This window comes from Amphiura filiformis, chromosome 9, assembly GCF_039555335.1.
Source record: "Amphiura filiformis chromosome 9, Afil_fr2py, whole genome shotgun sequence".
In the NCBI taxonomy this organism is placed as follows: Eukaryota; Metazoa; Echinodermata; class Ophiuroidea; order Amphilepidida; family Amphiuridae; genus Amphiura; species Amphiura filiformis.
Window position 1 is genome coordinate 44372957 of NC_092636.1, and position 18378 is coordinate 44391334.

An 18378-nucleotide genomic window follows, 5' to 3' on the forward strand; every position below is an offset into this window, starting at 1 on the left:
TTTAGTATTTGATTAGTTACAGACACAGCATTACTAATCACCTTTAAAAATAGCTCTCTCATGCATGCATACAATGTATGTGGGGGACAGTGTTTACTCTCTCTGGAAATTGGGTGCGCCAAATGAAACATTTTCTTCCCAAATCGGCCCAATTTTGTCTCAGTAATTCCCCAAATTGATTAATTGTAATACAGTATTGCAAATTTGTTTGGGCCAAAAATAATTTTCACTGGGCCAAAATTGAGACATACGGCCTCTGGGTAAACACTGGTGGGGGATGTTATTTACTTGAACTTCTAATGATATACACAAACAAATTGTTCATTTATTATAGGAAGTGAGTTCTCTTTGTATTATTTTGTACACTACATGAAAAGAAAAATTGTACGTCTGTACAATTTATCTTTTACAAAAAACAACAACAAACAAATAAAAAATGAAAACTAACTAAAATTACAAAAACTAAAATTATTCTTTTCCTATGGATATATGTATAGCATGCTTAAATCTAGTGCTTTCCCCAGGTTAGTGTAAAAGAGGGTGTACAGAGACATGTGGCAGATTTGGGGTGCATTTTTAGATTTTCAGGCATTTTGGTATAACTTTGGGTTGCAATTGGTTTAGAGATGGGATGTATTTTCTGAATTTTCACAAAAAAATCTGAAAAAAGTGCAGATTCTCCATTTTTCTTCTCCAAATAAATGTACTAATTTTTTTCCAGATTTATATATATTTTTTTTGGGGGGGGGGGGTGTTTTTGTAAACCCATCCTATATGTTTATAATAACACTATAAGTACCGTACATTGTGTACTAATCAAGGGTGAAAATAAGAGCTTTTCTACCAGGACTCAGTTTGGGAATAAAGTATGTCCTGGTTCACCTGAATTTAGTCGGGACCAGGACTCACTTTATATCCCAAAGTATTCACACCTCCGTCACTACGATTTCCACTGATATCACCGCTTTGAGGTCTGAGGGAAAGATAGCCTGGTCCAGGCCAGGTACACACAAAATACCACTTCATATAAATACCACTTCCTTCCTTAAATAAAACATATTTGGTACATGTGTGAACTAGGGCCACAATGTTTCAGGCTAACTTAAGTCTTAACAGGACTCACTTTTGTAAAAGTAATCAGTCAGAATTTAAGCCAAAATGGTCTAATATCCAATGGCACAGTTCAATAGTCCACTCAAATTCTAACCTCACATTGCAAAGAACCCCATATTTTGGTTCACAATTTTTTATTTCTTGGGTATCTTAATATAGACTGCATTGTAACGGGCTATGCTGTGCACAGGACCCAAAGAGTAGCCTGGTGTTGTGATTTGTATGGTCCTGAAACAAGACATGTAGCTTGCTTATTTTCACCCGTGGTACTAATGCATACCTGCCAACATTGAAAACCTAGAAAACAGAGTACATGGCGAACGTAGGGCGCAAAGCGCCCGTAGTAACGCCTCTGACGGCGGGGGGTCCAGGGGCCGAGCTAGAGGGTTTTACACTGTAAAACCCTTATAAGCCCCATCACAGAAGACACATTTTATAGAAAAACAACAATAAAGAACAAGGTGAAAATGAAGCCCTAGGCTTTTATACACTTTGAGGAGGGATTTATACTCCATATCTAGCAACAATTTCAACACATATTTGATGACTACAACCTTTAAAAAAATGTGAAAAAACATTCTGGGACCTGCTTTTATAAGTTTGAAAAATATGCTTCCTTCACACAGAAAATGTGCTTTTCAAAATGCAGTTTCCTATATTTTGTACATGTATAACGATCATTCGTTGAAGCGATTTTTTTGGCTTTATAACAAGGCCTATGTGACTGATAGGACATTGATATGATGCACAATACAAAGGTGAACATTTTAAAAAATCCATTTTTCTTAATTTTTTCAAAGTTTTGGGTGACTTTAGAGAAGGTTTGTATTTGAGGAGGTATTTATACTCCATATCTGGCAAAACTTTCAACACATATTTGATGACTACAACCTTTAAAAAAATGTGAAAAAACATTCTGGGACCTGTTTTTATAAGTTTGAAAAATATGCTTCCTTCACACAGAAAATGTGCTTTTCAAAATGCAGTTTCCTATATTTTGTACATAACGATCATTCGTTGAAGCGATTTTTTTGGCTTTATAACAAGGCCTATGTGACTGATAGGACATTGATATGATGCACAATACAAAGGTGAACATTTAAAAAAATCCATTTTTTCTTAATTTTTTCAAAGTTTTGGGTGACTTTAGAGAAGGTTTGTATTTGAGGAGGTATTTATACTCCATATCTGGCAAAACTTTCAACACATATTTGATGACTGCAACCTTTGAAAAAATGTGAAAAAACATTCTGGGACCTGTTTTTACAAGTTTGAAAAATATGCTTCCTTCACATAGAAAATGTGCTTTGAAAAATTCAGTTCCCTATACTCTTGTACATAACGATCATTCGTTGAAGCCTACGTGACTGATAGGTCACTGATAAGATGCACAATACAAAGTTAAAAATTCAGAAAAAAAAATCCATTTAACAAAAAACATGTCAAGTTTTGTTGACTTTGGAGAACCACTAGACGTATTCTGAAGTGCTAGGATCATTCACAGTTAATTTGAAAAATATTGGAAAAAAATTACAGTTTGTTATCCTTAATATGGAAACCACTAACTAATGTTTACCTCTTCATCTATCACATTATTATACATGCATTGGTTTTCCATGCATTTATAATATGTGCTAGATGAAGAGGTAAACATTAGTTAGTGGTTTGCATATTAAGGATAACAAACTGTAATTTTTGTGTAATTTTTTTCCAATTTTTTTTCAAATTAACTGTGAATGATCCTAGCACTTCAGAAGTTCAGAATAGGTCCAGTGGTTTTCCAAAGTCGCCGAAAACTTTGGAAAAGAAATAAAATTAAAATTAATTTTTTTTTTTTTTCCAGAAAATCGAGTACTCTGATTTTCGGGGTTTAAAACTCGAAATCGGAGTAACTCCGCCGAAAATCGGAGTAGTTGGCAGGTATGCTAATGTCATCAAAATAATGACTACTTGATTACTTGATCATTCCTTAATTATCCTATTGTCTTTCCTCCTCAGGCTCAACACTTAGCCTTGCTACCAGTACCACATCAGACACTCTGTCACTGCCCTGGATCCAGGTGACAGACCCAGAGCAGCGTGAGCCTAGCATAGCTTCTACTATCGCTATTGACACCAATGTCAAACCTGGACAGTATGTGTTGCAGAGTCTGTTTGCCGAGTTCACCATCCTTGCCGAGAGGAAGATTGAAAAGATTATGGCAGAGCCATTGGTACATGTAGGCATTGTTGTGTGTTGATGTTGTTGTCTGTATTTTTTAAGCATCATATTGAGGGGTCAGTGACACAAAGACGCAACTCCATTTTGACCATTCTGAGAAAAATGAGTTTAAAGATAATGGTCCACATTGATTTATGTAAAAGTCTATGTTTCACTGGCCATTGATTTCAGTGGGGTGCTAAATGGAGTTACTCACGTATCTGAAAATTTTGGTATCAAAATCTCATTTTCGCAAAAATTGGAGTTCGTCTTTGTGTTACTGACCATTCGATATTTATTTATTTTATGCATGATTGTTTGATTAAGGCAGGTCAGAGGGAGCATGAGCCCCATGTGCATGATTTTTCTCGGCAGGAGGAAACACCCAACACTTTTGTTTTGATATATTATTGGCCTTAACTCAATAACCGCAAGATGTATGGTATACATATGGAGATTATTGGCTTCCTTATTCATTTCCTATAAGATCAATATATTTAAAATATAAAAGAAATACATTGCAGTTTTTAGTTCCTTGGCTTATTCAGTGATTTGCTCATCCGGACGATCATAAAAATCATCAAAATTCAAATTTTGGTACCTTTGTCATTGTCATATATGTGCTAACATAGCCTCGAGTGGTTCAGCCGAAAGCGTGTATTTATGACAAAATAAAACATTTTACACGAATCTGTAATTTAGATACTGACAATATCTAAATTAACTACATGTATTTGAATGGGGCTTCAACTTCATCAGTACTGCTGTTTTCGTCGTTTTTTGCCAAATTTGTCCTTTCAAAACACCAAATGACAATTTGAATGACTTATCCTTCACTTTTATAAGCAATTTTAATTTTTTCACACTTGCGCTGGGATCACTGAATGCCTTGAAGTGAACTTGTGAAATTATGGTGTCAAAAGCCCCAAGGTTTGATTTCTTCTTAGGATATCAAAATTCAACTCTGTAATTCTTTTTGTGTTTTATTTTTTAAATATTTTTATAGGAAAGTCCACTGGCAAAATACCTCCAGCGTGGTGAAGACTCTCAGTTTGATCAGGTAGGTAATCATAAAGGTGCATGCCATATCTTTTTATGAGACCCAAGGGCACCGCCAGCGACAATGGGGGAAATTAAAATTTCAGGGCAAAGACCAAAAAAAAATTCCTGGTTGCATCATTTAACGGTGAGACATTATACGTACAGCGTTTTTGAGACATTATACTTATAGCTAGTCTCCACTATATTGAGAGCAGGTCTCTTATTCTTATTTTATCCCTTGAAAAAGAAAAGTTTTGTCTTTTCGAAACGTCAGGTTTTTATGTTTTGTGTTACTCCCCCATTGGATGTTGTGTCATATTTTCCCTGTTTTTAATATTATAGACAAATCCAACGAGCCAAGTCATGGTCAGGATTTGGTCAGCCATTATTGGGTCCCCGCAGCACCTAACTGGTGTAGTGACTGCCCAATTGGGTGGATTAAAGTCGCTTAAAATTCGATGTTAGATTCTTTTGTGTTGTAAACTGTCATCATCATTTTCTCTACGTGTAACACGGGTGATAGAATGCAGTTTAAAATACCCTCCACGACCACGTCATTTCACATTTTAGGTGAGATGGAGCCGACGGGGACCCAGCTCTGGCTGCCATTGAGGTGTAGGAATGCATGAAATTGGATTCGTCTATACTTATAGCATTTTTATAGAGAAACTACATGTTTAGTGTTTGAGCTTCCAAAAAAAGGACTTTATTGGGTATTTTACATTATTTTTGCCCATGCTTAGCCAGGGTGAATTTTGGTGGGAACCAAGCTCCTTTTAAAACTCACACAAAAATGACTACTTATACAGTAGTTTAAACAAAACATTGGGTATTTAAGGAGTAAAGAATCTGCTAATAACTCATAAACAACTTTTGGTGACATGTTCTGTATTTTGTGTTATCATGTCACATACAGGTATTTGTGTATTCTATGTTTAGCAATGCAAATATAAGTGTAGTGAATGCCTTAAAGCTATGGAAGACCAAAATTAAATATTGCATCACAACTTAATCAAGACAGTTTACAAATTGAAATTTATAAACAAAGGTTTTTTCCCTTGCTTACGAGGTAGTATTAGTGTTGATTCATTTTGTTTATACATCTCCAGCTCCTGAGCTCTCTAAGTGCTGTAGCAGAACACTGTTTGCCATCTCTGTTAAGGACTTTATTTGACTGGTATGCTCTTCAAAATGAGGAAGAAGGAAGCAAAGGACAGAAGGGCACCAACAAAACAAAAGGGTAGGATTGTTTATGAAGTTAATAATTTTATAATTAATTACATTTCTCACTATTTTGTATCATATTGAAACTGAAACTGATGTGTAAAAGCTTAAGGGGTACTACACCCCTGGCCAATTTTGTGCCTATTTTGCATTTTTCTCAAAAATTATAGCACATTATTGACTAGTAAGATGTGTATATTGTCCTCAGAGGGTCTTAGGCTACATGCACAGAGAGAAAAATAACTCATCACACAGCCAATTTACGATACCACCCAATTAACATTTATTTTTTGCGGAATTAGCTGAAACGGTCAGAGCACCACACTGATGCACGAACAAGTAGGACTATCTACAGAGATTACCCATTGATAGGGAACAAAAAGGTGGGAACGGATTCTGGACATATTATTTGATGATTTGGATGGTGGATCCCACTTGGGGCAACACACCTCCAAATATTTTCCGGACACGACCATTGAAACTACCAAAAATGAAACGGTCCAGACCCTGATCCCCCTGAAAAACATGCCATACCTGGCTGAGCACACGGCTGCAAGAATATCTTGCCAGCCCACCCCCACATCCGGAACGGGGACTGCGCACAGACCTGGCCAGCTACCCCCCAACACCACTGGTCTGGGACACGACCCACCAAACCCTTCCCCAGCTACAAAACTGGGTGGGTTGGGCGGGATTTTCAAACGAACCTGACCGCTCCAGCCGAAAAAGTGAATGAGAAGGAAAGGGAAAAACCGTGAAGTACCAGACGCTCACCAACAAGAGATCTGATTGGTCCGAGCCTGGCAAGGTCGTAAGGCAGCCAATCAAGAAGGGGAATAGCCCCGCCGCAGTTACTATCTCACAAGGGTGACATTACTGATATGGCTTGAGCTGGGGCAATTAATACAACCTGCCTTACTCCCCCCGAACATCGAGAAAAACCCAGCCAAAACAAAACCAACAGGGAGACCCCATGGTGACAAAAACGCTTTTGAATAGACAAGCTATTAAAAACCGCACTTATAGGGGCAATGACTACAACTATTGCACTGATAATGCAGCAACTCAAGGCAAGTAGTTATTGATTTATTGATCAAATATTGGTTTTCCCTCATTTTTGACTGTAACTCCACAACCGTTGTCTGCTGAAATAAAATTTCCAGTGCAGTAGTTGTAGTCCTTGCCCCTATAATATACATTTTTGAGAAAAATGCAAAAATAGGCACAAAATTGGGCAGGGTGTAGTACCCCCTTAATTGCTTTCTTGTGATATGGATAACAAAGCTTGATGATTCTGTGTGTGGGTGTTTGTTATGATCCATTGAGCATGGCGTGATTGGAGCTTCTAATTGAAGTGAATCTAGTTTTAACTGGGTAAACTTTGATTTCTATGATACAATGTATATGCTATCATGGGTATTAATGTATCAATCCTTCATCCAAATGATTTGTGTAAAAAGATGAAACTAACATGGAAAAGTTATATATTTATGTTGGACTGACATTTTTTATGTAGGAATATCCCATGTACACATCCTGTGATGTAAATACTTCCAAATAGCTATTACATATTTTTGTTCTTTTTTTGTCACTCTGTTGTGCATTCTCATTAACTTCCTTTTCTTGATAGGCTTCTTGTTTCTATTTTGCTTAATTCTATGAACCAAAATAATTGGGTTATTCCACATCCCCTATTAACCCCATGAGAACTACCTGCTAATTGGTCAAAATGAATATTGTGTCCAATTTTGAATCAATCAAGGAGGGAATTAATAAGATCATCTGCAAATGCAAGTTTGACCATAAATAGTTCAAAGCCTACAGTTTGTCCACTCTGAAGTGCAAAGTGATAATGCGTGTGTATACAGTGCGTAAACAGTGCGCAGTGCTGCAGGTGTGCGTGCCTTCAAAGTCTGCACAATGTGTGCGTTCGCGTCGGTACTTTGTACTTCAGAGTAGACTGACTGTAGTCATAATTGGCAATTGAAATGAACATTTCAAGTTATCAACCAATCAGAAATGCTGTTAGATGACCAGTAGTGTCCAGGGAGTTAAGTTGAAGATGATTCTGCTATCTCAATTCCAGTTGAATTATATGGTCAACCTAGGGAGATTTTTTTGCACATTTTATGGTATTCCAGCTGAAAATGGGAACATCTTGATATCCAGGTGAATTTTGCACAATGTGGCCCAAATTTGGGATATTTTCTTAGAAATCCAAAATCACATTTTAACAACTATTTTTTGATAACAAAGATTTGACCAGGAAAGGTTAAAACTGTACTTTATTTTAATTCGAGAATTTTCTCAAGGAAGGGTGGTTTTCAAATAAAATTGCCTATTGTATTGGTTTGAATTGCATGTGTGATTTAGGTTTTTACTTTGCTTTGTTTTGTTTTGCTGCAGGGAAAAGGACTATGTATCTGAGAGGAGGGATGTAAGTACTGTTTTTAAAAATTCAATTTTGTTTAAATATGATACTAAATTGAAGCCTATAACAATCTTCCCGTAAAATGGTGACAAAGATTTGAAAGCAGGTCCCTGGCAGTAAATTTCGCTGATCCCCCATGTTCTTTTCCATCCCAGCTCGATTTAACCAGCGATTCCCGCTGTTGTTTTTGTTCCACGCCAGCATCCTGGTACACGACGGTTGCCAGCACCCCTGAACATGCCCAGCACCATGACTACGCGTAACAGTACTCGTTTGACTGTCAATCATCGTGGGTCAATTACTTCGAGCTTGACAACGATATCTGAATAGACTATTGCCAAGTCTTGCGTGCAGACGCGAAATTAAGGTTAATTTTCATGATTGAAACAGTATTTTTCTTGTATAAATATTGGTCGGGATAGTGGGATTGTTGGTCGATTTAATGTATTTAATAAATTAAATGTGCTAAAAATATTATTAAAAGTACCAGTATTAAAAACAGCTGTTCAACATTTAAAAAAAAAGCACTGTTGCAGGCTTGAAAAAGTGTAACCGTGGATGCAGCAAGCCGCAATTTTACGGGTAATTTCCATTACTTAAACGTGGAGCACGGACGCGATATAGCCGGTACAAATCGCGGTAGTGTTCCAGGATATGCAATGGCAGGGTAATGGCGGCTTACATACCTGTATATATTATTTGACTAGGAGTCTTATCCCAACTTTCCTTATCTCTGTTGAAAGTCATAATAATTACACAAAATTTCATGTGTTCAGCAGTGACGACTTGCAGCATGTCCCTGGAAATTAATTTTACTTGAAAGAAAACAAAAAATTTACAATAATCGAATGTTTCTTTCACTCAGCTTGCCGTTGACTTCTTGTTCTGCCTGGTTCTGATCGAGGTACTCAAACAACTGCCTGTACACCCAGTACCAGATTCACTCATTAATCATATAGAAACACTGGCATTTAAACACTTCAAACACAGAGAGGGGTAAGTGTCTTGGTAGTAATGTGGCATTTGTATGTAAATTAGAAAAAAAATTGTCAAATTAACACAACACTACATTTTAGGGACTGTCTTTTGATAATGAGCTTAAGGGCTATAGAATGTCTTCTGGTCTCTTCAAGAAGAGCTTTAGAAGAGCTGTTTGCACCTGTGGCCATTAAAGCATAAAGAATTTAATGAGTCATCAAGAGGAGCTATAAATCACTCTTGCAAATGCAACTGAAGAGGAGCTGTAGATGAGCTATTGCTCTCGATGTTCTTGAAAGGCAGTCCCTGGTCACTCAGTGTATTGGTAAATAGAATCGCAAGATGAAAGATGGATTGTTCCATTTCACGAGTGGGTAAATATTTTTGTTTTATATCACTCGTACATAAATTCTGTAACTTTGACAAAATATTTGAGTAAGAGGGCACACACAAGTTGCGCTAGGAAACTTTGTTTATCCTGCACATGCACGACACACATGCTACGTCTGGCTAACGCACGAAGGTTCATTGTGCGGCATAAGGGTATGGGATGGTAAAAACTATCAAAAGTGTAGGTTGATGGTAAGAATATTGAATGATAATCAACCAACGAGCTATCTAGAATTTATGTACAAGTGATATAGTGGTTGTTGTTAAAAGTGTGATGATGATAATGACCATATCTAAGGTGAAGTTGTCTGTGATTATGATAGTGATGTTGTAGCAATGATGGAAAGCTGGTATTTATAGTTTTACATTCCATTTTATCTTCTTAAAAGTTCAGTTAAAGGTGTATTTTGTAAGCATGTAAAAGGTAGCTTTGCAAGGGTTCAAAGGGTCAGATAATCAGTTTCCACCAAGTTTGCAGTTAAAATTTGCTCCTTCGCATGCAAAACTTGTGTACATTTTAGATTAAAATACAGCAAATGGGCTATTCCAGTTGAAAACCATTCACCCCGTATGGAAGACATGAACTTAATATCCCAACACAGGGAGTGTGAATTTCTACGGGGGCTACCTGTTTGGTTGACTGTATTTGAAATCTACGCCCCCTGTGTGAGAGATTAAGGTCATATCTTCCATAGAGGGTATATGGATTTCAACGGGAGCAGCCAATGAGATTCTGAAAGTGAACCCTTGCTTTAGCACAAACCTAAAGCGTCTGTGATCACCTACCATTATTTGTTATCTCATCACATTTAGGTATACCTTTGTGCCCAACTTTGATGATTTTGTATCATACCCAACGGCAAGGTAAAATGAATATCCCTTTGATATGTTGAACTCACTTTCGCTTCAGCAATTATGTAACCAACACTAATCTGGAATGCTATGCTAACATTTCATTTCATTTCAGGTTGAAATTGATCATATTATAGGCTATTACTTTTGAAAACCATGCACCCCTGTGGAAGGCATGAGCGTCATCTTCCAAACAGAGAATATGAATTTATAATGGGGTTAACCAAATGGGTGACTCTATTTGAAATTCCTTGTGTGGGAGATTTAAGGTCATGACTTCCATAAGGGGTATATGGATTTCAACTGGAATAGTCCAACTCATACATACATGTATGTAGCAAATTCAGCTATTCCATTTTGAAATGCACACTCCCCTGTGGAAGATTGAGCTGAAATCTTCCACAGAGGGTCTACTGGTTTCAAATAGAATAGACAATGGGGAAACTTCCATTTGTAATACTCACTCCAGTTGTGGAAGAAATAGGCAATTAGGTATAGCCATATACTGGGGGGGAGTATAGTTTTCAAAATAATTAACCCTAGCCAATTCTATTTGAAAACTACACTCCTTCTGTGCAAGACTTTTCTTAGATCTTCCACAGGTATATGGCAACTTTATAGTCCATTTGTATAGAGGTCTTGCGTGCTTTATTGGTTGGTTTGGAAATTTTTTTATTTTTATTAAAGATTCAGTTTCTGGTGTGGTACAAACTGGTAGATATAATTAACTGTAGTATGCTTCGAGTTGAACACAGTTAAGCATTGAATGGTAATTTACCACTATGGGCTTTGGTAAATAGCACAACTATGCAAATGAAATGCTAAATCGATTCCATCTGTTGTACCATTTTACCAGGTCAACACGCATGACCTATCTATTCAAGCATATCATTTGCATCATTGTTTATGACATTCCATCAAAACCATAGCCCAACTACAATGTATGTCATAGGCAGGACTTCTAAACAATGATAGACAGATTTTACTTTTTTCCGGGAAAGAAAAGGAAGAAATAATCTGGGGTAGAAAAGAAGCCTAAATTGTTTCAACTTGAGGTGTCAGCATCAGAGATATGAACTAGTTTGATCAGAGTTAAGAAGAAAGTTAGTTGTAAGAAATTGTCAATTGATGCCAAGTGACAAAGCATCAGAATGGCTGAGTTAACTGACCAACCCTATCACTAAAAAGAGTCTAAAATTAGTTAAGATTTTGTTTGTTTGGGGGCATTTTTCAGCTTATGGTCATAGTAGATTGGTGATAGATGCAAAGGGTAGTCTATGATTATTCTTATTCTGAAATGAAATTGAGAAGACACCAGATTTGTAACGAGTCGTGACTCTAGACTCGACTTTTCATAAATGAAACGACTCAACTCGGATTTTCGAATTTTCCTCATAAAGACTGTAAAATGACTCTTGACTCAACTTGATATTTTGCTAGAAACGATTCCACTTGACCATGAAATGACATAAAGATTGAATAGTGACTCGAGTCTTTTGACTTGACTCATCTCGATATTTTGCTAGAAATGACTCAACTCGACCATGATATGACTCGTTACAAATCTGGAGGACACACTTTGGCATGAGCACACCTTTATATATCAGCCACCATTGACGTGCTTTCCATCTGCACACATATATTTTATTACCACCCTCTTGCAGATGCTTTAACATTATTGTTTAATGTCACTCACAACATATTTCTTAATACTATAATTGTTGAACACCCTTATGCATGTTTTAGTTTTGGGACATGGTTATGGGCTTAGCTATGGTTGAAGTTGTCATAATTCTCAAGCATTACTTTGACAATTTAGCATGCGAGTGTGACATTCAGACATTGCGTAAGTACTGATGTCTGGGGGACTTGTGTTTTAAGGTTAGTATCAAGGGGACGTCCACCAACATCTTTGACTAACGAAGTAAAGCTTGGTTTCTAACCAAGGAATGCAAGGTGCAACGCACTAGGCATCAGATTGAGTGAGATAGCATACTTTTGTGAAGACCACAGCAGCACTACACAGCGCCACATGACACAGAGAGAAGAGAGATCATGCTTGTTTAAAAAAGCAAGGGAGCATCTTTGGCTTTTTTCAGCATTGGACATTGTGCTGAAGTTATGTGCTTTTATAGGGTGTCAAAAATGAAAAAAGAAAAGAAAATGGGGTTTATTTCTTTTATTCAACTTAAGCACTTAAGCAAGTGAAAATTTAAATGATAAGGGATCACTTAATTTCATTTATTTAATTTATTATTTATTTCAAGCATTTATATGGTTGTCTACGGAACACCGCTATTTATGGTGAATGTCAGAATTGGATCACTTCCTCATATGAGGCAATTATGTATAGATAACATTATGTGTGCTTGAGGTAGAAAACAGTCAATTTAAGGATCATGAATGTTTAGATTGCAATAGAACTATGTAACTGAGAGAAAGCCAGAGATAGGTTAGGGTTAGTGATAGTTAGACTATGAACTTGTAAAAATGTTGTAAATTCACGACCAAATCAGTTCATATAAACCTAACAGTAACTCAATTTTGTTAAAATATGACTTAAGTCCTGAGTGCAGGACTGGATCACATATACAATAATGATAATTTTAACTTGGAAAGTGGCAAAATGACAAAAAGGTGATTAAAAAACACCAGCAAATACTTTATCCAATTATGTGTATGTTGCAACAGAAATATTTAAATGAAATAGTGTGTCATTGGGCATAATTAATGGCAATTGTTACAACCTGTAATTAATTCAGTAATTTACTCATTATCTACTGATATGTGACATAATTGGGCTATTCCAGTTGAAACCCATACACCCCTATGGAACACATGGCCTTAATCTTCCCTGGGTGGCTCCATTTGAAATCTACACCCCTTTTGTGGGAGATTAAGGTCTGCATGTCTTCCATAGGGGGCGTGTGGATTTCAACTGAAATAGCCAATTTGATGCTAAAAGGTTGTCATAACAAGAGTAAACAGAACACCATTTTTGTTTTTAAGGCCTGGTGAGTGCTCAAGTTTTGTTCAACATACGTTTTTACTCTATTAAAACACTCCAGGGTGCTGCATTTTCCAAAAGGGGGTATTTAGAGGTCATTTTTAGAATAATAATTTCCGTTATGATCATTAGGTAAGCTTAAAACTCAAGCAGAAATGACAATTTAGGATTACTGATTTCCGAATTTACGATGAGACTTTCGCCTTCTACCGACGCCATTACCAATTGTGTGCACAGTAGTAAGCTTACTACACAAGATGGCATGGAAATTTCAGCATTTTTTGAACACCTTGGTTGAAAAAAACTGGTTGGGACATTTAATAGAAGGGTGACTAATAGAGTAAATACGGTAGTGGACTTTTTCAGGAGGACTTCTATGACCAACACCAATCATGCACGACCACCAAAACTTAATCAACCCATCAATTTTGGATGACTTGAATACATATATTTCATTCTTAAACACTTGAGAATGTTCCTGCAATCTTATTGGCTCTTACCGTGTGATATGACACGATATCACACGGTCAGCGCTGTCGCTGTCAACGCGATCACGCGCTTCTCGCTATTTGAACCAATCGGAGGCGCAAAGCAACAACAGGACTGATAGATTTTAAGCCCTAGGTAATTCCTTGTAAAATGTATAATTTGAGTAAAATTGGCAATACTTATGAGATTTCTATTTGAATTGAAGTCTTTAAGAATGAGAATAAAGGTATTGTTTTTAGCCGCTGTCGACTGTTGTGCATCTATCGGCTCATATAACACGGGCTTCCCCTCGTTGTTTTACTTAAAATAATGATGTCGCCTGTGTTATATGAGACGATAGATGCACTCCAGCGGCTAAAAACAATACCTTTATTCTCTAAATAAGCACTGTCAAGTAAGAGCAAGGCAGTACATGACAGGGCACGTATGAAATACACGGTTACCAGTATGCGATTGGTTGTGGTGTGCTTATTTCCAAACTAATTTCCAAATAGTTTCGTTCAGCTGCTGATGAAAATATCTATTCGTTGAATTTGCAGTGTAATGGGCTATTCCATAAAAAATCCACACTCCCCCTGTGGAAGATTGAGCTAAAGTCTGCCACAGAGGGAGTGTCAATTTTAAATGGAAAACACAATTGGGTAACTTCTATTTGAAATACTCGCTCCAGTTGTGGAAGATATAGGTAAAGCTACAATACAGGGGGAGTATGGGTTTCAAAATGAATAACTCTGACCAATTATTACATTTGAAAAACATACTCCCCCTGTAGAAGATATTTCCAAAATCTTCCACAGGGATAGTGTGGATTTCAACTGGAAAAGCCCAATGCTGTACTGTGTGCTCTATTGCCACGAGATGCAATTTTGAAGTCATTATCTTTTTAGTAGTAGTAGTCCTGACTTTGATGAAATGCAGTTACATCCCACAAAAAGATTGGAAGTTCCTGATGTAAACCTTACATCATAATTTGACATAATGACCTTGAAAATGTGTTCATTCACTAAGATCACAATCATTTGCATTATATTAATATTTCTACATATTTGCACATATTGCTGTATTTTTTTTACACTGACAAACACCCTGATAACAATAACCCCACACGTCATATTTTTAAAGAATACTTGAAACTATTCACTTCACAGATTTTATGGTTTAAAGTGTTATGTTTTAGGCCAAAGAAAAAACAAGTTTGTTTCCTGTAGCGCGCGAATTTCGTTTTTGACGGCTTATTGTGAGAATTTGAAAAAACACAAAAAATAATTTAAATCACTACTGGAGTAAACATTTACACATTACACAACAAACAGGCATAGTGAAAAACTACTGCAGGTTGAAATGGGGCCATAAATATTCTTGAATATGAAGAAATATGATTTTTGTGTGTGTTGGAGAGACCCACTGTAAAATTCCATTCCAATTTGCACCAAAAATGGTTTGGTTGTTTTTCGTTTGAAGACATGGACAATAAAAAAAATAAAAAATAAAAAAATGCATTTTGCATTTGACTTTTTTGACCTGCTACAGGAAACAAACATGTTTTTTTTTTTCCTTATTTGAGTTTGACTCCATCCATTCACATGGAGCTGCATGATGGATGAATTTCTTTTAATATATCCTCCTGTGCCTCTCTATGTGAGTGGACTTGGGTTTTTTCTGTTTGCTTTGACTGCTCATCTTCTCTGTTCATATTTTGTTCGGTGCATTGGGTGCCTTTTTAGGTGGGAATGTGGGCTTTGCAAGTTAAAGTTAGTAATTTGGTTTTCATTAGGTGGAAATCACAATTATATTTTGTGCAAATTTGTATAAGGGTTGATATTTTTGCAATTATTTGAGCACAATGAAATGGTATCCCATCTTTTACCTTCACTGGAATGTTCAATCTTGTTATTCTTGCACAGATTACAAGCAGGTCCAAACACAGAGAACTTTCACATCGTCGCCGATCTCTACGCAGAAGTCCTTGGTGTGTTGGCACACACACGCTTTATGTCAGTCCGTAAAAGATTCCTCACTGAACTCAAAGAACTACGATCGGAGCCTCAAAACGTTCAGACAACTCAAGCTATCATCAGTCTGATCATGGGCATGAAGTTTTACAGAGTCAAGATGTTTCCCGTGGAGGATTTTGAGGCGTCGTTTCAGTTGCTACATGAATGTGCCAATTATTATCTGGAGGTCAAGGATAAAGACATCAAGCATGCCTTGGCTGGGTTGCTAGTTGAAATTCTTGTGCCTGTTGCTGCAGTGAGTAAATTTAACAATTTAGTAAAATGTATATGATAAAGTCTCTAGAGAACTGGATGTAGAGATAGTTTTCAAATCAGGAAAGTCCCACTTCTTCTGATAATAAAGATGTAATTAGCCTTGTTACTGATTAGCTTGAGAGCAGTGTGGCCCAGTGGTTCATGGCCTTTGACTCTTGTTCAAGAGGTTTCGGTTCAATTCCCGGTGAAGCAAAAATACAAAACTATCCGCTCTGTAACCTCTCTCCATAATTATTCTTGAATTGTGGGGCAGATGCAGTGGATGACAAAGATCTCATAGCCAGTTCCGATCAGAGTAACATGTGGTTGTCTGCACACCCTATCAAATTTAAGACACCATTTATTGGGTTATAAGCAGATCATTAGCATATAAAAGCGAAGCAACATTACATTATGGGTATTCTATTTATGCTGTAATCATATATTGTTTGGGAAAATACCCATAAATAGTATTCCAACTGCTGATTATGATGTTCATTTTGCCAACAAAATGGTCAAGTAGAAAGTTCCACAACATCCCTATATTTAACACATGGTGTACTATTTTGTTGATGAAGAAACAGTTGCTAGTCAAATTCAGCAGCTGGGTCAGGCAGGGCCTTAGCTAGCCACCTGTCTGCTCTTCATTTTCATTTGGGCAGTTTGCTACTGGGATGGGCAAGATTGATACATTTGACAGATGCTACAATCCCCGAAAAATGTCCTTGAAACGCTTTAGGCATCTTGAATGAAATCAAAAGTGTATTTTTAATGTGGATAAAAATGTTCAATATTTGGAATTAGAAGAAAGCAGGGCCATCAATTAACACTTTTCCCTTCCCCACCCCCCATCATTCAATGTTGCGACACTTTGGAGACACGCTGAACACATTTGCACGCTTTCAACATTGCACGGGGAGTGGGGGACTTATTTTCCCTAAAGGCGCTTTAATGTTTCAAGACATATTTCGGGATTGTAGATCTACAAATAATGCTTGTTCAAGTTCTGTGAACTCAAAACAAGACCAGACTAATAAATAATGGCTATAGCAATAGCTATTTGCACTGATTGATCCCCCAGAAAATGCAGATGTCTGGTTTAAATTTTGGACAGGCAGTTTTGGTGAAAATGATGGGCACTTGTCAGATCCTAGCTAAGACCCTGGGCCCATTTTAAAAAAATCACAGCTTATATATTCTACCAAACTAAATCTATCAATAGTTGGTCATACATGTCCCTTTATACAACGAAATACTAAACAACAACATAACAAAATTTCTATTTTTGTTAATATTATTTCAGTGTGTGAAAAATGAAGTGAACATTCCTGTACTGAAGAACTTTGTAGATAAACTGTACCAGACCACCCTGGACCAATGTGGCAAAAAGAAGCATGCATTGGCAGCCTTTCCACTTGTCACCTGTTTACTGTGTGTCAGCCAGAAGCCATTCTTTCTCTCCAACTGGCACAATTTCCTTGGGTCGTGTCTCACACATCTTAAGGTAAGGTCTTGGGGTACAAGAATTAATGTTGAAAATTTTGCAATTATTTTTGTAGCCTTTAAAATTTTTTACAGATTCATTTTGATCATGCAAGTGTGTTTATAAGAATCTTTGCTAGAAACGGATTCACTGGTTGTCGCTGCAATGCTACTTTGTGTTCAACGTTGCTTCATAAAGTAAACACAACACGTAAAGAAAGTTCTCACTCCAATGACCCGTCCGTCATAACTATAACCCTGGTCATGTTATGACAATTTGATACAGTTGTGTGCATAAACTTAACTCCAATTTGATAAACTTAACTCCAATTTGATACCACATTTGCTACCAAAAGCCAAATTGACAAAGATTTATTCCAATAAATGAAATTTGATGCATTTTCAAAACTTGCAAATCATCAGGAGCATGCAGAGATTTCAACTGGAATAGTCCATTTGGGAATATCTAGCAAATGGTGTTTTGGTTGTGCCTGGTAACTTACATCAACAAATTTGAAACATTTCTCATTGCTCAAACATTGTTTAAACCATTTGATATTCTACTTTTATACCAATCAGCATCGAGATCCTAAGATGTCTCGTGTAGCCCTGGAGTCTCTATACCGTCTCCTGTGGGTGTACGTAATCCGTATCAAGTGTGAGAGCAATACCACCACAGGTATCAGACTACAAAGCATCATCAAGAGTCTGTTTCCAAGCAATTCCAAGTATGTGGTGCCTAGGGACACCCCTCTGAACATCTTTGTGAAGATCATCCAGTTTATTGCTCAAGAGAAGCTGGAGTTTGCCATGAAGGATGTCATATTTGATCTGTTGGGAGTGCATTCTAAACAGAAGATGATCTGTCCTGAGGTAAGCTTATAGTTTGAATTGTTAATGGTAACAAATTGAAAAAGGATAA

The 18378-nt window shown here is 36.9% G+C and overlaps 1 protein-coding gene across 1 annotated transcript in view; it reads left to right on the forward strand.

Moving 5' to 3' along the window:
* The window catches only part of LOC140161032 (protein furry homolog-like), a 119637-nt gene that overhangs the window by 15226 nt on the left and 86033 nt on the right, over positions 1–18378 (forward strand). Inside the window, 9 exon segments of the mRNA XM_072184411.1 lie at positions 3112–3326; positions 4320–4373; positions 5464–5594; positions 7985–8015; positions 8875–9005; positions 10191–10241; positions 15630–15975; positions 17278–17478; positions 18036–18329. Of these exon segments, the coding sequence (XP_072040512.1) occupies positions 3312–3326; positions 4320–4373; positions 5464–5594; positions 7985–8015; positions 8875–9005; positions 10191–10241; positions 15630–15975; positions 17278–17478; positions 18036–18329 (1254 nt within the window). The 5' untranslated portion in view covers positions 3112–3311.